Below are 21,465 nucleotides of genomic sequence, written 5' to 3' on the forward strand. Positions count from 1 at the left end.
GAGAATGCAGTGGGAAATGGTGTCAAATGCTTTACTAAAAGTTTAGGTAGACAACATCTGCAGCCTAAGACCTGGCTGCATGTTTTTGTGGAGCTCTGTCTGGACTGCCACATCCTTTCTGGTGCATGCAGAGGATGCGACTTTTTTGTTCATTATTTTGTTCAATAATGTGAAAACATAGGAGCATTCAAACTTTCCCTAGTGTTAAATCTCCTGAAATGTCACATGTAGGCCTCATATGGAGGACATACATTGATGGTATGGTATTAACAACTGCTATGGAAGCTGCTATAAGCAATAAGCAGGTGCAGATCTATACCTCAGTGTATATATGTATCTCTGTATAGATTTAGCTATACACCTATACCTGGAGATAACAGTCAAGTGTCATGCTTCTTCACTAACTGATTTGCATGATCAGCTCAGCTGGGCAAAAGCAACTGGGGGACACTGGCCTCATCTGTTAATAGCTCTCCCTGACAACACACATGATTACCACCTGGTCTCCAATGCCACTCTTGTAAGCATGTCTGTGCCTGCCTGCTGGTCAATTGATGATCAGTCTCTTTGACTGGTGTTAGTTCACCCAGTAATGCAAAGCAGCTGATCAGTAGACCTGGCCTAACTTGTATCTCCCTTTGCCTTGATATGTAGCAGCACAAAGCAACCAGTGTCCGGTGATTAATCTGGCTCAAAACTTCAAGTGTTTTATAGCTGAGCCAAGATTCTCCATTTATATCCTCAGGTTTTGTAAGGTATAATGGTACCTTTATTGTGTCTTACTGGGTTTCCTCACAGGCTTTCTTGTTAAATATTCACATGTAAAATTCTCAGACAAAAATCAGTGTTAAATTGGAGTCAATATTAAGAATGTGTATCACTAATTTAACTGAAAGTAATCCTGGAAAAGATACTAGCTGCAGCCACTGATGGCTACTCTTATCAAAATCAGGCTCAACTTTTTCCCAGATTTGGTTGTATCTGCAACCAATAAACTGAATGTCAGGTCCTTAATGAACACTACCAATGAGACTACAAGCAAATGCATATTATTGCACTGAAGTGCTATCTTGCTAGATACTTTATTTTTGTGAGTTGATATCTCAAATGTAAGAATGCTTTGAATTGTAAACTGAATAGTCTGCTTTGTTTCTATACTATCCTTTGATCAATGGATTACAAAATTGTTAAAATATACAAATCTAAAAATCTCTTTGCATTTCTCTTTTTTATTGGTCTTAATAAAGCAGGCAGTTTATTGGCAATTACAAACTGTTTATTTTAACTAAGCCTATATTCAGTCATACATATCAAGGTAATCTGATGATTGAAGACTTCTGTATGTCCATCCCTTGTCCCAGTCAAGGCAACTGAAAAATCCCTGTGCTTTGTCCATTACCAGCATGCTAAATTGAACTTCAGCCTATGTCATATTACTCTTTAAATCTATATCACCTTTTGATTACTACAGTGTCTAAAATAAAAATCATAAGGATGATAACTTACTGTGGAACCCAACCAATTCTATAGCTTCAAAGATTATAGATTATGTAGATTTGTTTTTGAAGATTGACTTATCAATAATTTTGCATTAATGAAAATAATACCCTTCTGCCTTATAATGGGCTTTCTTCCATGTCTTGTCAGCTGTCCTTCTTCCTCATACCTAAGAAAAAGTCTCCAAACATCAAGAATTCCACATTCCAAATTCCATTTAAATAATTTATTATCAATGCTATTTTAAATGCTTGTTTTTGAAGCATTCCACATTTTCTCTGCCTTGAGTGTTACAGTGCTCTTTATTCTTTAACACTAGTCCAAAGAGCTCACTCAATATACTTAATTGCTCTGTTCTGTCAGAATGATATCTCATCCTGGTAAATATCAAGCTGGCATTTCATTTAAATTTACACAACAGAAACCATTATGATTTGAACTCTCTTCACTCAATTCTCATCACACAAACCCACATTTGTGCCAATACACAACCTTCTCACAACACCATTGGAAATTAAGGGATAGTTAGCTTCAGGACATGCCATCAAACTGTGATCCATCTTACAGCTACAACTTGAATAAAGCTCAGTTTGGCAGACCAGAGATTATGATTCATGCTTTAATTTTATCTGTCAGGTGCTGTTGCAGTGCTATTCTGGCTAGTGTCCCAGGCAGACTCCTAAGAAGACAGAACAAACAACCTTAGAATACACACAATTTTTAGACTTTGAAGCTTCATGACTTCTCTTGTGTTTGATCTCCTGAAGTTACCAAATGAAGACAAAGTCAATCCATTTTTTCCTGACACTTTTTTGTGGAGCTGCTTCTTTCCTATGTCTGCTATACAGTTACTTATTTTCTAGTTACACAGGGACAATCTTACCTGGAGTTACCTACAGTTTGAATGGCTCGCATGAAGGTGTGGTGGTTAACCCAAACACAGTATCTACTGTGTTCTACTGCACATTAATGAGAGACATGGCTAAAGAGTTTCAGATACATGTCTCTCTTTTTAACTGTGCAATAGTTTTTCCTAACAAATAAATCCAATTATAGGATTCTTTTCTTTCAAACAATTCCACTACATCTAAAATGCCTGAACTTGTTTAAAATCTTCTTACATGTGCAGCTAACAAATATTCTGTTGTTAATAGATGAGCTAGTATCTCACATTATTAATTACTTTATCTGCTTAAGTACTTCCTCAAGGATAAGGGAAATGCCTTTACTATATATTCTACTGATACAATAAAAAGGACATTTAACTCTTCATTCTTAGTTATATTTATCAAGGTTTATATAAAAATGGTAATAGCTATAGAGATTTGGTGAGAATAAATTTGGACATTAGAGTTGTCTGGAATACTACAGAATTTGCAATTAATTAAAAATTGAAGATTCTAGATAGTATTTTCATAAATCCAGTCTTCAGGAAAGAGCAGTTCTCTGAAATATATAATTTAATAGATTATGTATAAAGACTTTATTCTGGAAGAGATACATTAAGGCAATGAATAACCTTATTTTTTTGCAAGTGGTAATGAACAAACTGAGACAGAGATCTGGTTGGTATGTTTGAAAACATAAATCAGAAACTGTCACTCAAAGCTGACTTAAAGCTTGTGCTAACACTGCCTTGATCTCAGGGTTTCTTTGAAGATTTCTTTGTAGGACTGTAAGAGAGCATTCTGAGGGTTAGTCAAGTGTCTTAACAGCTACAGAAGATGATAACTCTGACGCAGAATTAATTATCAAAGATGAGGGTTTGTAAGGGACCCATCAGGATGATTGAGTTCAACTCCTGGCCCTGCACAGGACACCCCAAGAATCACACCAGGTGTCTGAGAATGTTGCCCAAACACTTCTTGCACTCTGTCAGGCTGGTGCTGTGACCATTTCTCTGGGGAGCCTGTTCCAGTGCCCAAACATGCTCTGGGTGAAGAACGTTTTCCTAATACCCAACCTAAACCTCCCCTGACACAGCTTCAGGCCATTCCCTTGGGTTCTGTCACTGGTCACCACAGAGCAGAGATCAGTGTCTGCCCTTCCTCTTCCCTTCACAATGAAGTTGCAGACTGCAATGAGGTCTCCCCTCAGTCTCCTCTTCTCCAGGCTGAACAGACCAAGTGACCTCAGCCAGTCCACAAAAGGCTTCCTCTCAAGGCCCTTCACCATCTTTGTTGCCCTCCTTTGGAAACTCTCAGGTAGCTTTATATTTTTCTTACATTGTGGCACCCACAACTGCCCCCAGAACTCAAGGTGAGGCCTCCCCTGTGCAGAGCAGAGTGGGACAATCCCCTCCTTTGTCCTGGCTGGTGATGCAGCATCTCAGAACATTGTTGGCCCTCCTGGCAACAATGATGTGCCTTTGCAGCATTAGCCATGCAGCCTCACAGTCATTTGCTGGCTTGACAACCCTCATCATACCCCATGGAGTAGCTGCTTTGTGAAGAAGTCATCTCATCTCAGTGTTCAACTTCCAGTGATGATGATCTGTGATGATCATCTTGATAATTGCAGTATTTTTTCCTATGGCATTTTAAAATGTTTGAGTCATCTTAAAAATAGTAGCACAGCAAGGTTCAATAGTCTTTAATTTTGATATGTTTTTCTTGAATTCTGAACAATTTGGAGAATCTCCTACTTGAAACGTTGCCTAACAAGAGGAATCAACACTGATCCGTGTCAACTGACAGGCTCCTCTGGGAGATTTCTCCTTCTTCCTGCTCTAGATCACCTGTTAGTGCAGTAGGCTCACTGTAAACAGTGCTCTAAACCTACAGGAAAAGCCTGAGGGTACATTCCACATTAATTAAAGAACTTCATTTTTTCTTTCTTTCTCTCATTAATATACTCATTTTGAAATTAATTTTTCAAATTTATTTTGAAAAAGAAGCTCTGTAAAACACTTTTATGCAATATTGAGTGTACACAGTCCAGCCCTGCACATGGGTACAGTACAAATCCAAGCAAAAGGATGGGAAGAGAGGCAAAAGAATAGGAAGAGGGAAAAAAGGGTGGTAAGATGTAGTGCATGGTTATTTAGGGATATTGGCATTGCAATAACCGTAGCACACTGGCAAGGAATTTGTCTTCTCCTCAGGGAAGAGGCTTCCCCACCTGGCCTTGATTTTGAATCCACACAGACATGTTCTATTGACTGGATCTGATCCCTGTTCTTTTTTTTTCTTCCTTTTTGTTTTTTTTTGAAGTCTATATTTTGTATTCAATTTAATTAAAAGAGGAGGAAAAAAAACAACAACAAAAAAGGAAATGTAATAGTGGAGCTGGAGGCAGAAGATACTGATATAGATTATGTCATGAAGGGGATAAGCTTTGGCAAACTGCGACCAAGCAATAATTCCAAGCCAAAAAAGAAAAGTGAGATCTCTTACCAGCACTCCTGCATGCTGCACTTCTGTGACATTCATCATTATCTTCCTTACCTAGAATAATATGGAAATTGGGAAAAAAAGGACTCATGAGGTCTCTCATGGAGACCTCAGAATATTTCATAATGAAAATGTAGTGAGCTGATACGGAATACCTTTCAAGAAAAAAATTCAATTCTTTTGAATGTTTAGGTACCCATGTCTTTGTGTTTGTATGTGTGTATATATAATTATAAGCAGTGAAATATATTTTTTACTACACATAGAAAATGTATTCTTCCCAAAGACTAAGCATCTTTGTGTGGTTTTTTTTCTGACAGAAGGTTGGTTTATTCATTCATTGCTTCTATTACATCTGAAAAAATCAGTACATCTCCAATATCTATTTTTCCTACTGATCCCACAATGCAGACACATTCACCCTTTTCCCATCATTAGTCAAAGATAATGCCTCTAAGTCAAATTCCAATCTCAGAATAAATCTGAAGGAATTCATAAAAGAGATTTACAGTGAGAAAAATTGAACAGCACTTTTGATCCAAAGGCAGCTTGTGGCATTTGTGAATCCAGCCATTGCAGTAGGTGTTTGTGTGCTATCTTGAAGCAGTGTTGGAGCACTAAACTAAGCATGGAACTGGCTTAGAGGCTTTAGTTCCAGTATTTAATTTTTTTTCTCTGACAGCCTTTAAAAAATGGTATGTAGGACCAAGAAGCTATATGACTTTCAGCCATATTCCCTAAACAGTTTCAGAATGCTTTAAATATTGCTGTAAACTGTGAAATCTCCTTTGGGCTGCTGTTCTTCCTTTGGCACTAATTCCGTGGGAAGCCTGCCACCTGCATGACACAAAAATAGGAAAGTCAATCTTTTGTCAAATTTTAACACTTTAAAACAATTTCTAAAAGGGAGAGCATCAGTGAAAGTGAAAATCAAGCAAGAGAAGAGTGAGACACGACAGAAAAGGAACTTGAAAGATGGAGCAGGCAGAATTAGTAGTACAGAAGACCAGGTAGAAAGACAAATCTCAGACATAAAGACAAGGAGGAAAAGAAAATGGGAAGGAGAATGAAGGAATACATAGAGGAGGAGAAAAAACACAACCAGGAAGATGACAAATAGCAGAAAAGGAATGAGGGAGCAGATTAAGAGCAAGGCACATGATGAAATCAAGGAGCACACATGAACAGATAGCATTGAGAGTGGGATTTTTTTTTTTTTCTCTCCTATAGCCCCAGGGGAGCTTGGCTTGCTAATTGAGGTATATATGTGTTCACCCCTGTAACCAGCTAGATCTTATGCTGATGTCAGCAAGAAGTGGCAGCAGAGATTTTTTTCTGTTTAAAGGAGCCTCAGCAATACGTACCTATTCCTCCTCAGGAAACTGGCTTTGCCCAAATAAATCCCCCCTTGGCGCAGGGTGTATGGGACGCTATCTCAATTCACCTTGATGGGAGCAGATAGGGAAAGATTCAGCCCCAAATTTAAATAGTTGATAAGGGCAGCTTCACTGGAGTTTCTTTAACCCTGCAGATCCAAATTCACAGACACTAGTAAGCCTTGTCTCCCTCTGCTTCCTTTATAGATTGTTCAAAGCAAAATCCGGCTTTACCACTTTGAACTATTTACTCTGGAGGAGCCGTTCTTTCACCATTTGTTGGGTTGAAAACTTCCACTGGTTCAAGTCCAGACAAAGGGTGTGAACACCTTTCCAGTGTCTGAAGCAGTCACCTGGCATACCTTCAATTTAGCATTCACAGGCAGTTTTTATCAAACCTCTTCATATGAGGTATGATAGAATTAAGCATCAGTGTTATTTATTAACAATCTGACCTATCCAAAATAAATTTTCTTCAGTCTAAAAGGCTGTCATGTGTGCCACCAAACCCCAGCAAAAGGACCAGAAATATTTAGTGAATGTTGAGAATGTTCTTTCATTCCTACCAGTGATCCTTCACATCTTGGATTACCTTAGGGAGGGGCTCAATGGGAAAAGTAGGGAAACTTCTACTATAAGCATTTTCTGTCATAAAGCAGAGGATTTTAAGAAACTATAGAACTGAACAACTTTAAAATTCAGTACAAAATCTGAAAGGATAAAGGCTAGAAAAATGAATGACAAGTAAGCAGTTACTGAAATAATTACTTGAAAATTACCAAGTACCTGAAAGTAAATGGTTTCATAATTTCATTCCAGTTCACAGAGGACAAATATGAAAAATAAACCATTGTGATCAGATTTTTATTGATCTTACACACGCAACTACTGCTGCTGTGCTGTTACCTGCAGGAGTTCTGTGCACAATCCTCTGTCTTATGAATTTGGAGCCAAATTTGCATAAGCATACAGTCAAATTATGACCCTAGAAAGACTCCTGGACTTAATAACTGGTTCATGACAGCATATCCCTGCTGATGTCAGAGCCACTCTGTGTGAAACCTGAAGGATATGCTGATGAATCAATTCTCGTAAGTGCTATAGTTCCCTAAAAAATATACAATATGTTTAGGTCAGACTTGTACATGCAAGGAAGTGAAAACTCTTTTAAAACAGCTTTTAGGCTCTCTGATGTTATGAAGTATTTTAGGTGTGGTCCCTCTCTGTTCTGGCCCTTTCTAAAGCAGAATTTCAGTCTCCTGCCTGAGTGGTGAGTGAACTGCTCTCGAGGCTGAGCAAACATAGGCTGGAGGGGAATGCTCGCTGTCACCAATCTTATTGTCTTTATTATAGAGTCTGCAAGCAGCTTTCACTTTTCACTATCTCTGATTTTCAATTTTTCCCCACCCCAGTATCACATAGAAACCCAGCCTGGATTCAGGCCTTATTATACCTAACATGTCAAAAAACCCCTCGCCAGTCAAATTCCCATTAATTGATTTAATTGTATTAATTCTATTATACCAGTGCAACCCAAGCAAAACAGATACACCATGCTGAAATAACATGCATTTGTTCTAGTACAATTTTATACTTCTGTACTATTCCTTTTCATGAATAGGGATTAAAATGTGGTTTATCTACAACATAATGATAATCATCTTTATGGAGAGTTTTTTAAGCTCAAGCAGTGACAAAGTGATTACTTAATTGCTCAAGATGCTGATAATGCAGCAACTGGCATAGGTTTGCTGTGCACAGTGATGGTTCAAGTATTGACTAAATGGCAAGTCTTTGTATGGATTTACACAGCACTGGCTTGTTCTTAATAACCTTGTGTGTGAACACCTTTTTTTGGGAACAACTGTAATTTTCTCTGCAGTAAGAATTTTAACACAATAGGTACTTAAAAATTGCTACTGTCCTCTTTCACATCTTCTTTATTATGAATAAACTTTTAGCTGAAAAGTCATGAATGCCAGAACATTTATACCATACACTGAAATATATAACTTCCACTTGCTATCAGCATATATAATTTTCAATATCATAATCATACTATGAGCATTTCCCTTATACAATGCTACAAAAAATGTCAATTTAAAGATAATAAGAGACCAAACACTAGCTAGAGAGTGACACCTGATGTAAAAAGATATAATTATATTGCCCATCCCTTCTGTCTCAAAAATGTGTTTACTTTAGCTCAGCTGAATTAAAACAGGGGGCAAATAATTGCTCTGGAAGAACTGTACTAGACAAAGTCAAAATTTAAGGGTTCAAAATTATGGTTCATCCATCCTTTTTCTTTCCCAGAAACATTTTTTTAAAGACCGCTAATCCTGATGCCATCAATTTTGTCATTCAAACTTTCTAGATCGTGTGCCATACAAATATTTAGCAAAGACAGATGAGTGTTCTGGGTTCACATGAATACCACTGGATGATAAAATATCTGAGTATGGAATTTTTGAGTTTTTCAGTTTATCAAAGTCCCCCTGAATCTCTTCAGTATCTGACTATTACACATACCTCTTACATATGCTTTTCAGCACTGCTGCTAAGTAATGCCTTCCATCACTGTTTCAGTTGAAGAGATGACATGGGATGGCTTGATGCTGTGAGTGGTCTCCTCTTGTATTCCTATTTGAGGACAGAACAAGGATGCAAGGAAAATAGTATTTTTTTTCCTTTTCAGGATTATTGAAGAATAAGACCCACACTTGCACAGACCCATGACCACTGTGAGTTGCACCATGACCCATACACCTGAACTTTTGAATGTACCATCGAAATCACATTTCAGCTCCCAAAATAAGGGTTAGTTGGAGCTCAGGGGAAACAAGCCCAATGCTGCTGGGAAAACATGGTAATTTTTAGTCATGGTCATTTGGGTGATGACCTTGAAGCAGAAGGTCTGGAACATAAAAGCCAGAAAGATTACTCTTTTGTTAGGGGTAACATTTATGGCTGGCAGTTGCATTTCCTCCTCCTTATTAGAAATGGTCCTCTACAAGAATGGTTCCTGAGGGATTACAACATATCTTGGCACTTTGTAACCACCAGTGGAAGTTCTGTTTCCCACAGCTGGTATGGAGAAAGTAGGCTGTGACAGGGGAAAGGTCAAGAGAAAGCAGTCATTTCAAAATAATTACTTTCCAAAAGTGGGGAAATAATGTTTGTTTATACAGTAGAAAGAGTGTGCTGTGGAAAAGGGCACAAGGAGACAGGTTTCTCTACTGCTTTCCATATTTCTACATAAGGTTCAAGCACAGGTGGGACACCTCATATAATTCTGTAATTTTAAACATCCACTTCTGGACTACTGGTGCAAAACACTCTTTATAGTCAATGGAAAGAAATAGTCCCTATAAGTGAGAGAATTGTATTCCTGTCTTAGCATCAGATCAATCACCTTCAGCATGAGCTTGTTTCCCCTGCTGAGAGCTGGGTCTGGGTCCTAGTCCATGTAGATGTCTAACGAAATGCAAATGAACCCAGGCCAGCTGTCTGTGTGTGGCATGCCTCACCCTCAGATGTGCAATCCGTACATTTTATTCATAATTTACAGAAGACTGCATGAGAAGCATAAAGAGATAAGGAAGAAAGAAATTGCAATAGAGAAAGAAAGGGAAAGGTGAGGCAAATACAGAAAGAGAACCATAAGGTGAGGAAAATGGCAATAGTGGAAGCTGGATGTGAATGCAGAAGGAATTCAGGATAAATGGCCAGACACAAGTAAATCCTACACAGGTTTCCAATTGCTGACACACAGCATTCCTAGAGAGACAGAGAAAACTGTGAATCTTGTAAAGTCTTGTTAGTTCTTTTGCATAAATAATACATCCAATTTAAGGGGTCTTTAATTGCTTCCCTAATGTGTCAAGTACTTTACCTACATTTTCCCTCTCTAGCCTAGTATTTCTAGCTGAAATTTGTCTTGACAACTTTGCCTTCAGAATCAGAAAGTTTCTCTGTTGTCCACTTGCTTAATTTTTAAACACGTCTATGTCTTTGCACACATCAGTAAAACTCGAAATTTGAGCATATTTTGTTCTCGAAATCCCATAATTTCTTGGCAATGCATCAGTAATAGCTTTGGCCACTGAGATGCTGACCAGTATCATTTTATTTTCTGCTTGCATTCTGCTCTCTACCTGTGTCTAACTGCTGTCTTTGTTATGCTCTTAGGACGTGTGCTCTTTGTTCTGTTTGCACAGCATCCTGCAAAATGGCATCCTAGTCTGTGACTGGGCTCTGGTGCACTCTGATAATAGAGGTGATAAACACCCGTGTCCTGTCTGAGGTTGCTATGGTGCATAAGAACCACGCTGTACTTGCAAGCTTTTAAGTGCAAAAGTAGGACCCTGCACACGGGGACAAGGCAACACCATTCTCCTGGTTTTGTATTGGTACCCATGGTGTTCTCCCATGGCCTCAGGCCAACGGGATGCTTTAGACCAAGACTTCTAAGCAGAAGTTCGCTTTCAGCTTATTCCCGTTTGTTTCTTACTGTAAACCACTGCCTGGAGCAACTTCTGTGGGAAGAAGCACAAGACGATCTAGACGCTAATGAGAGCAACCTCGGGCGATAACAAGGGCGGCTTTAAGGAAAGAGCCTGCAGGCCGGCTGCAGTCAGTCAGTCACTCACACTGCCGGTCTGCCCGTTCTGCCCAGCACCGCCTCCCCGCCGGGGCCGCCCCCCGGCGCCGGTACCGCCCCCGCTCCGCCCGCCGCCCCCAGCAGCCCCCGCGTTGCCCCGGCCCCGCCGCCGCTCGCAGCGCCCGAGCCGCCGGCGGAGCGAAGGTGCCGCCGTGCGCGGCCCGCCGGGCGCCGCGGCCTGCGGGCGCCGCTGGTTGGCGGCGGGGGGACACGTGAGCGAGGAGGCGGCGGCAGCGGCGGCGGCAGCAGCGGGAGTTTCCCCGACAGCTGGAGGTTGCGGCGGCGGCTCCTCCTCCCCGGGTCCCCGCTAGAGCCCAGAGACCCCCCGCGCTCCTCCTTATTGACAAACGCACAAAGGGCCGCGCCGGGGCCGGGCCGGGACGCGTCTGGAGCCGGCATGGGAGACAAGAAGAGCCCGACCAGGTAGGGGCAGCGGCGGCGCTTTCTCGTTCCCCCGGGCCCTCCGGGAGCGCGGGGCCGGCGGCGGGGGCGCCTCGGGGGCGGCGGGCGCGTCGCGGCCGGTGCTGCCCCTGGCGCGCGTGTGTCTCCGCAGGCCGAAGCGGCAGCCGAAACCCTCCTCGGACGAGGGGTACTGGGACTGCAGCGTCTGCACCTTCCGCAACAGCGCCGAGGCCTTCAAGTGCTTGATGTGCGACGTGAGGAAGGGCACCTCCACACGGTGGGTCGCCGGCGGAGGGGGAGCGGGGGAGCGGCTGTGCGGCCGTGACAGGAATTGGGGCCGGGGGAGCCGCCGTGTATCCCCAGGGTGTGAGGGGGGGGCGGCCGTGACAGGAATCGGGTCTCGTTTATTAGGAGTGGGGGCGGGAACACACAGCCTCCCCCGGCCCGGGGCTCCTCGGTGAATCTGACCGAGCGCTGCGCCGGCGTGTGTAGAAACAGAAATAATAAATACCAGGAAGAGCATAATTGTCTGCACAGCCTAACCCTGGAGAGATTGTGCCCTCTCACGAACAAGAACTGTCCCCTAGGGTGTGCCTGCTAAGACACTCACCCTTTAAATTTTTTTTTTAAAATTATTTTAATTTTTTTTCTATGAGTTTAACTTTGCTTCATACATAACCCCTTTGTTTGATTATTATTGGTAGCACTATTTTAATTTGCTTTTCATCACAGAGCATCACCGTGCAGATTTCCGAGGGCTATAGGGGGTGGTTTATAACCCTTCAGTGTTTAGGGAGAAATTATTAGCTGAATTGTGCTTTATGGAATTGTCTCCTTGTGTACCCGTGACTTCCCAGGAGGACCTTTTCTCTGTACACCAGTCACAAAGCTTGCGGTGGATTAACTGGTTCCTGTGCCTGCCGGTGGCCTAAACATGTGTGCTTGGGGAATGAAGGCTTTTTACAAACGAACTTGAGTGCACTTGTAGCTATGCATGCTAATGGAAGGTTGCTCAGGAATCCTTTCTTACCGTTACCATACCTATGGGTTAATCCCATCAGCAAGAGAAGTTTAAATGGCAATCAAGTTGCAATCATATCAAAAGCCGCAATTACATTGTAGATACTGGTCAAAGCAGTGCTGAGTATGACTTGCAATAAATGTTACATGTTTGAAATTGTAAGTGCAAGGTTGGGTCCAATTATTTGACAAAAATTATTATTCTTTTTTTCTGGAGCTAGTTTCCCTGACTTATGAAAACCAGAATGAATATTAGAAGGACTTCTCATAACTTCAGTTGTGAATATTAGTTGAATGTTTTGGTTTGTTTGTTTTTTTTTAACAAAGAAAATCAGTAAGGTAAATGTGACAAGAGGGAATTGCATCTGTCACATATATTATGGTTTCCTGTTATAACAATGGCATTATGTTTATATTACAGAGAGATGTGTACAGATCGGTATTGTTCAGCAAAATAACACTGATGAATTAATGCAAAGTCTTTAAAAACATAATGAAAAAAAGCCTCTTTAATGTCCAACCAGTTTGATAAGAAAAGTCAGTTTAAAATTATGTTTTATTGCTTTGGAAACTCAGCTGGATAAAAGCATTGAAACTTAACAAACAAACAAACAAAAATTTTGTTTTCTCCTGAGAAACAAATATTTTCATTGTCTTCTAGTTTCCCTACTTGAATATTTCATCTATCAAATAATTTTGCAACGAAGTGTCTTTTTTCTTTCTTTAGTTTCCACTTTCTCCCTGACAGTGACCTGGTATGCAAACTGTAATTGATAGGTTGATTTTTTTTTTTTCCCCCTCTACTTAAACTCTGTAACAATGTGTCCCTGAGTAGGTTTATGGGACTCTTTTTTCCCCCTAAGGTTTAGATGGGTTGCATCTTCATATTGCAAAATCCGGGCTTACACATAGCATGAGGTAGATAAAAGTTGAAGTTGTAGGCTAGGCAGCTTTTGTCTCCAGTTCTGATATATGATTTGAGCCTAAGTAGACCTTTGTGTCCATGTAGAGAATCATTAGGGTGCCAAAGAAACACAAAAGGCCAGCTGGGTGGTTGGGTTTTTTTTTTTCTTTTATTTTTTTTTTTTTTCTTTTTTTTCTTTTTTTTTCTTTTTTTTTATTTTTTTTTCCTAAGGACATGGAGTCCAAGTGACCAAATTATTACCTTGGTAAGGCATTTTTTGGTGTTGCCTATAGGACAAATGGTTTTCATCAACATGGGGCAGGGTAACAATGCTACCATGTTTTGATGACACTGAGAATGCATTATTTATTTATTTTAGTCTTCCATTTTGAAGCTTGATGTTAGATTAAGGTGATGCATCAGCGTTGTTCTTGCTGTGCAATGATTCTTACTTAAAAGCTTTAACTGTGGCTTTTTTTACTGATTAGGGCTTTGTCTATAAGACATTGTAAAATGCTACCTTTTTTTTTAAATTCAGAGCAATCTCCTTCTTTGTGTTGAAATGTGTAATACCTGATTCTGCATGTTAAACTTCATTAAGTGTGGCCAGATTTGCAGGTGGAAAAACAGGCAATTGTATTGAAGCTAAGTTTGAAGGCCACTGGAAGTCAGGTGCAAAGTTGATTAAAACCGTTTTTATTTTAATACTGATTGTGCACATTTGCCTTTCCAGAAATATTTTCAGGTACGGGTAGGGTTTGTGGGTGTTTTCACTGTTGAATAATTTCTTCTCTCTGAAAGAGTTATCTTTTGTGCCAGAGGCTAGAAGTGGATTATGTTCTTTAGTAATTGATATAATTGTTAAGATTAGTGCAAATTTTTACAATTTCTGTATTATATTTTATTTCTAGACTGAATTTTCAAAGCATAATGTATCAGGGAGTTAAATTAACTTTTTGTCTATGGCAGTATTGCATTGAATGGTTAAGCTGGGCTGTCCTTGGAGGGTGATGCCCCAAGGGAAATCCTGGATGCTGCAGGAAGTGGTGTAACTGATTCCCAAGGTGGCACTCTTTGGTCTAGTGCTAAAGCAGTGCCCCAGCATGGTGCCAGCTAGATGTGCCACAAGTCAGATGTAAAACTAAGATCCTATCTGCCAGATGGATATCCCTCTACCTTTTACTCTACAGCTATTGCCAGATGTTAGTTTGGTAATGTCACTGAGGATCTAAACTCTCCATGTACACATGGCTTTAGTATTTACTTTCTAACCTAAATTGTTCTGTTTTGTTGCTTGGGTACTGAGAAGTTACTATGTTCCTCTTGATAGGAGACTGCACTGAGTATAATAATTTTCTACATGTGACCTTTAAGACATTTTGAAATCTTTCTAGATGAAAGATGTTATATAAATGTAAGGAACATAGAACTGTAATAATTACTCCTTTCTTGAACAAATCTCCTGCTGAAGTTCATTAGAAGCACAAGTAAGGAATACTGAATAGATCCCTAATGTACTGTATTATAGAGGGAACTAGTAGCGACTTCTATACTTAGATTGCCTCGTAGTTTCCATTATAAAGAAATTGTATGACCTTTTTGAGAAGGTTTGTTGTTTGCAAAAGCCATTGTAGTTTTGCTGAGACTAAATGACTTGAAAATCTTCATTCCTCCTCTGTCACTCTTGCTGTGCAGAGAAGTCTTTGCTCAAGCACTGAAAAAGCCCAGACTGGAACTGTGTAAGAGCAGCAGAGGTAATGGTGGTATGCTGAAAACAGGGAAGGGAATTATATGGCTCCTGGGGAGGTTATAATGGGTTGCTGAATTTGGGTTGACTCTCACAAGTACTGCTTTGTCAAAAGACAGTTGCTCCACTGGCAAGCTCCCATTTCTTTCTTCTGTTCTTCATGGCGCTATCTACCAATACTGGTTAATCTTCAAGAATTGGGCTGGATCCTTGGACAGACCTTACTGCAGCGAGTATTTGCTCCCAGTTTGTCTGTCCTTCAGTAGATGTTTGGACTTTGCTTTCCTTGTCAGCTAACACCATTAGTCACTGTAATTTAGATGTGTTGTAAAGCTGAAGAGTTTGTGTTGTTGGGAAGAAGTACACAAGAGGATTGGCATTTCCTCTAAAGGAGTGCATGTTTCCTACTCTCTGCTTCCTTCTAGGAGGCTGCATTGCTGCCCTTTTGTCACCTCTCTGCTTCAACTTCCTCAGAAGTGTTTTTAAAGCTCTTGTTATTCAGTTAGCAATAGCATCCAGATTTAAAATTACCTATCACTTTGCTTTCCTTCATGTGTTTTTTATGCATATGGTCTGATCTCTAGTTGCAGGATCCTATTCTTTTTTCTGTGCTGTTGCTAACCACTTCTTTCGGTGTGAATGATGAGTATCCAGGGCAGTGTAGTGAGAGCTACAGGAGGAACTGCAAATACTGGCTTTTTAAACTTAGAAGTGCTTGTAATGATATTCTACTGTGTAAACAAAGCAAAAAAAAAAAGGATGCAGGGACATGCGATCAATTTCTCCTTTTCAGACTTGATAACATTCTGTGATTTTTAAATTAAGGAAAGGAGACACTAGTGTGGCCCTTTAAGAATAAAGGTTATGTTTTCACTAATAGTGAAAAGTCTCTTGGTTAGTAGTAGGGGAAGATTTGTTATACAGACGTGTATTTTATGATTGTTATGGTTTTATTTTATTTTTTAGAACTACTTTCATTACTTGCTTTGAATTAAAAAAACAATCTTGTCAATGAATCTGAGTCTTAGTGCAAGCTGTTCAAGCTCTTTTTTTTTTTGACGGGGGAAAGGGAGAATAAGGAGATGAGACGGTACAAATGACTTCTGTGAAGTTTTGCGGGTTTTTCCTTTTTTTTTTTAATTTAGATTTAATTTTTTTAACACGTGTTAAGTGAGCTCTTATATACAATATCATTTATAAAATAGTCCCTGAAATTTGTAGCCAGAATGAGAAAGTCATGTTTAGTAAGGATGAATTTTTGTAGATTTGGGATCTATATTTCTTAATGTCCTTTACTGCTGAAGTAGAGATAATATATAACCAGACAAATGGGGCATGGCTTCTGCATTCTATGATCTATTGATCTTCATCACTAAATCATTCCTTTTCTCACGGGCTAAGGTATGAAAAGCCAAATTTAAATTCTACCAGACACCTAAGAGTATGAGATATAAGGATCTGGGATAGAATATTTGTATATTTCCTTGGTATTTGGTCGATGTTCCTTGACTATGCCTGAGAGTTTGGTCCTGTAATGTATTTTATAATCATATCTGATGATCTCCTAAATATGAGATACAGGTCTCTGCTTGGAACCGTCATGAGTTTGTTTTGTACTTTGAGGCTCATAAATAAAATGTTTAATTTTTTAACTTGGATATCAAGGTCATTTTTCTTCAGAAAACATGTGCAATGTGTTTAGTCATGTACCATCTGGATGTTTATAAGCACAAATCAGTTACATTTAATCAAATCTGGTATTTGTATTCCTGTTGAAATGCAGTACTGCTGAGGACAGAGAATTGGTACTTCTCTTGTATATCTGGTTTAACATGTCTGTTTCACAACAGCTTGTTAAGGACTCTTCTGCCTCCCAGAATGCAGCCTCTGTGTGTGCACATGCGCGTGCGTGTCGGGGAGAAGGTTGGGAACGAGAAAAAGAGGAAGAACTGCCTGTCATGCTGATTTTACAAATACATTACTGAATTAAGCTCAACAGACTCAAGAGCATTCGTTACTTGTGGTAGTTTAGAGAAGGAACTATTTGCAGGAATGAAGCAAGTGGAAAAGTCATACAGAGCTTGGTAAAATATGGATTGTATATTACAAGTTTTATGGTTTAGAGTTAATATTAAATTATGAAGAGGAGCAAGAATAAATAGTTCTCTTTTGCTCTGTCACTAGCCGTTGAGTAATCCAGTCATTCTGGACTTCCAGTCTTATTTTTAAAAAGAGTTTTTAAAAGTAACCTTTAAAATTATTTAAGAATTTATTTAGGAATTGTTTTCCCTGAAAAATATAGTTCAACTTAAGAATTCTGCACACATCAATTTCAATGTTGTTATAACAGAATGAATTAATTTTTATTGATTGGGTGGCTCTGTTAGGTGCTCTTCATGGGTGGAGCTTGTATGGGCAATAGAGAATGCAATGGGCAGCCAACCAAAAGAAAATCAAGTCTGTATTTTAGAAAGGAGTAGGGAGAGTGTTGCTGACTTTTTCTTTAAGGTTAAATCTCATGTTAAATCTTTGTAGTTTTGAGCCTGACAGGTATTTTAATTTATGACTCTAAGAAGCTCATAAAAATTGTAATCTACTTGATCCACTGCAGTCTGGTATCCTTTTATATCTTGTTCTTACTTAAGTAGGGCTTTTTTTCATATCGTTGTGGGGTCTGCTGTGCTTTGTGCTGTCTTTTTTGGAATTCATAATTTTCATTTTGAGTCACCTTCATGCAGGATTGTCTTGTCAGATAGTTCTCACCACCTCTCAGCCCGATTCTTGTTCTATTCCTTATATCTTCATCCAAATTATAATTAAAAATATTGAATAATATCCCTGTAGAACCTCTCTATAAATGCTACCCCATAGATACATGTAAATATATCTACAGCTGGTTGTTGGGAACTATTAAGCAAGGAAACTCAAATTTTGAACTTCCTTCTGCACAATTTTGTCCTCATCATAGTTTAGCTTAAGTGGGAGAATATATTTTTGACTGTGTTGCAAGTCAAGACTGGCAACGTATATTTATTTTCTCCTAGTCAGCAGGGCTACTAGTCCATTAAAGAAAGAAACTAGACTGTCAAGCCAATTGGCTTTATCCTTTAATTCTCCCAATTCTTAAATAATTTCTTTCTAGTATTTTCCTGAAATTGAATAAGATTGAAGTTTTTATTTGCCCATCTTATGATTTTTTCCCCCTTTTTTTTTCCTTCTGCAGTACTTGATGACTTCTTTCACCTTTCCTGTATTATCTAAACATCTTTTTCTGAGGATGAATTTCATTAGAGGCTGTTGACTGCAATAAATAACACTCAGTGGTCTGTTTCTTTTATTCTAGCTTGAACTCAATACTCCCTTGTTTAATTTGGTTATATGGAATTAAACTTTTCTGTGGGTACTGAAGCAAAGAAGACTTTATGCCATCCAGTATTTGCTTTCTTTCCACAATTAAGTACTTTCCTTTGGGGCATAAGTAGTGTGTGTTTTGATATATGTAGCTTTGCTTGCTGGTTTTTGTTTTGGATTTTTGGGTTTTGTTTTTGGTGGAAATGTCATCTTTGTTTTTAGTGCCACCAGTGGTATTGTTATTCTATGTGTCTTTTATAGGGAAAATTGTCTGTCCTAGACTAAAAGCTACTAGGATTTGAATAAACGCCTAAAATAAGATGAAGTATGTTAAAATAGAAGATTAGCTGGTAAAAAGAAAGCTCTTGTATCACTTGTAAAGTGATGAGAATTTGCATTTTATGCCACTTTTTATCCATTTTTTCCTTGATTGCTGTGACAGCTCACTGTGCCTATTCCTGTTTAAAACTTGATAGAAATATCTGTATTTTTCATCTTGAAAGTCAGGTTAGAATGAACAGTATGCTTTGCAGAACATCCTCGGAGTATCAAATGATGTCTTCTTGGCTCATACAGTCAGCTACAAGATACTTTTGAAGTAGGCGAGTTAGAACAAAATACTAAGTGTTCAATTTTTATACTTTCACGCGGTGGCGTATCCTGGTCTAAGTAGGACAGAGATCTTGAGGATTGTCTGTTCTCTGAAGTGCATTCCACTGGTATGTGGTATGCTGATGTAGAGCAGGCTTGAACTTGGAGAGTTCAGCTGCAGAATGTTGTTGGGAAGGTTTTGGCTGGCAAACTTTCCATCAAAAGTCAAATTGAAGACTAGAAGATATGACCGTGATCTCTGCTACAAGTTTTTTCTTGTTTTCTTAGGAATTGAGGGGTGGGGAGGAAACAAGCAATTGAAAATTTTCCTATTCTAACTTACTGAAGCTTTGGAACCTATCTTTAAACTTTTCCAAAATGCTTGACTATACTTTCACTGTACCATAAAGCTCATATGACAGTGCCTAGTAGAAAAAAAATTGTGTGAATAAATAGGGTTTTGAAAATTCACTATGGAAATAGAGTTCCCAACTCTAAAAGCTGAAAAAAGTTGGTTTGGCACATGCTGTGAAAGGAAAGTTATTTGTTATGGCTATCATTGATATCTGTGATTAGGGTCATGCACTAGAAATTCTGTAATTGAATAAGAAGGATAAAAGAGAGTGTGACAACTCATTCTGTAGCATCTTTTTAGATTAATATACATCTTAATGAAGAACATTATGAAGACTTGATTTTTTAGAGAAAAAAATTCCTCTGCTTAAGGTAGACATATTTGTGGGGCTGGCTCTAAATGGAAGAAGTTCTAGATTGTTACTGTCTTCTGGGAAGATGATACCTACAGTGCAGAACAAATACAATAGGTCAGAAGCAAGCTCCTTCCTGTTTGATAAAACTAGCTGTGCCAAGTATTGGCCCTGTTCAGTGCAACAATGACTCTGCTGCTGCATCATTGTGATCCTCATAGTTTGCATGGGTTTTTTTTTTTTTTTTTGCATAGGTGTAAGAAGGTTTCAGAGTTTCTGCAGGAAAGGGACAGAGGAGTAGTGTGAAGGATCCAATCCTTTATGGGATTGGCATTTGGAAGAGGTCACTTCCCCGTGAATCCCAAGGATCTAGGGATGGATATAGGAGGAGACTGTAACCACTCCTTTTTCTGTAGACTCCCAAATACTGCCTCCTCATAGGGTGTTTAGAGGACATTGGGCTTCCTGATCCCTGCTCATATGTAGCTTATTGTCATTAGTTGATACCAATATGTTTCTCAAGCAGGGTATTTTGAATATTGCTGTCACACGGAGCATTGGTGCACCACAGCTTGTGGCATATGGGGAAGAATTCTAACAACAATATGCAAGAGGTTGGAGCCTTTTAACTGGTTGTTGGAGAAGTAACATTTGATGGCTACTTTGAAAACTATTCATGAAGTTGAACTTGGTCTTTCTAATGGTACTGTTACAGAGATTCTTAGAGCAGGCTGTTGTGCACTTTACCAGTTGTCTTCAGGAGACTTGCTGGCCTCATCTGTTAAATGCCATCTGGAAAATAGGGCATTCCCTTTAAGGGAATGATTAAATAGGAACACTGCCTCAAGGGGTAGTTTTCTGCACATTTTTGCAGTGACTGATAAAACCATATGGGTCATGTGAGTCTATTCTAATTGAATCAGCTTTTATTGAAAGATGGAATTGCTAGAAATGCACTGAATGGATGAATTCCAAGTAAATGATTCATACTGTAAAACAGCTAGGAATATGAAAGCACAAATCAGAGCTGTCTGAAAGTTAGAATTCAAATATACATAGGATGTGTAGAAATTGCATTGCTACTCTGCTGTATGCAGATGGATCTATGTCATGTTTTCTCATAAAGACCACTAGCTCCATTGTTTGCACTGTCATAATTATTTACTTGCATTATTTGTGGAGGCAGTGAAATGGCCTGTTAACACTCTAGCATATGACAGAAGGAATGGTAATGAGAAAAAATAATTTTGGATAGCAAAATGTTGAAGATGCATTTAATCATGAGCTGCTTCAATGTAGCAATTAAAACTAGTTTCTCACAAGATGGCTTTGTGTGGTGATTAGTAAGGGCATATTCATGTGACACAGCAAGCTAAATGTAGTTTTATCTGATAGTTTTTATTCTATGAATAGTTTAATAGAGTACTGATGACTGAGGGAGAGTGAGCTGATCTGTGTCAGAATGCAAAGACTGCTTCTCCAGGTAGTGATTTAATTTAATTGCTAGCAACTTGTACTTGCATTACAAGAACTTGGCAGTAGGAAATACTTTTTACTTTTCACAAGACTTAAACTGTTAAAAATCAGCAGTGACATCACAACATGAGCTGCTTGCTTCTACGTAGAACACAGTTTGCAAGATCTAACTAGCCACAGCATTTGCAATACTACTTAGTATACACAGTGTCTCTGATGATTTCCTGTTCACTTTAAATAATATCACTGATGTGCTTAATAGTCACTGATGTGAGCCTTTTTTATTAGGAGGTAATCTGTGGCTTACTGGAACTTGATCTTGAAAACCAGCAATAATAA

At 39.1% G+C, this 21,465-nt stretch overlaps 1 protein-coding gene and 1 long non-coding RNA gene across 2 annotated transcripts in view; one reads left to right on the top strand and one right to left on the bottom strand.

Annotated features, from left to right (window-relative positions):
- Window positions 1–1,897: 1,897 nt before the first annotated feature.
- Window positions 1,898–11,370, bottom strand: LOC128807218 (uncharacterized). Its single transcript, XR_008437085.1, has 4 exons — window positions 11,282–11,370; window positions 8,798–8,908; window positions 4,893–5,726; window positions 1,898–2,176 (listed from the first exon to the last, which is right to left on the bottom strand). It is a non-coding gene; the product is annotated as an uncharacterized LOC128807218 (long non-coding RNA).
- YAF2 (YY1 associated factor 2) overlaps window positions 11,087–21,465 on the top strand; it is a 32,309-nt gene continuing 21,930 nt past the window's right edge. Inside the window, exons 1-2 of the mRNA XM_053977409.1 lie at window positions 11,087–11,351; window positions 11,482–11,607. Of these exons, the coding sequence (XP_053833384.1) occupies window positions 11,326–11,351; window positions 11,482–11,607 (152 nt within the window). The 5' untranslated portion in view covers window positions 11,087–11,325. The remainder of the gene's footprint in view (window positions 11,352–11,481; window positions 11,608–21,465) is intronic.

Source organism: Vidua macroura, chromosome 5, assembly GCF_024509145.1.
Source record: "Vidua macroura isolate BioBank_ID:100142 chromosome 5, ASM2450914v1, whole genome shotgun sequence".
Taxonomy (NCBI): Eukaryota; Metazoa; Chordata; class Aves; order Passeriformes; family Viduidae; genus Vidua; species Vidua macroura.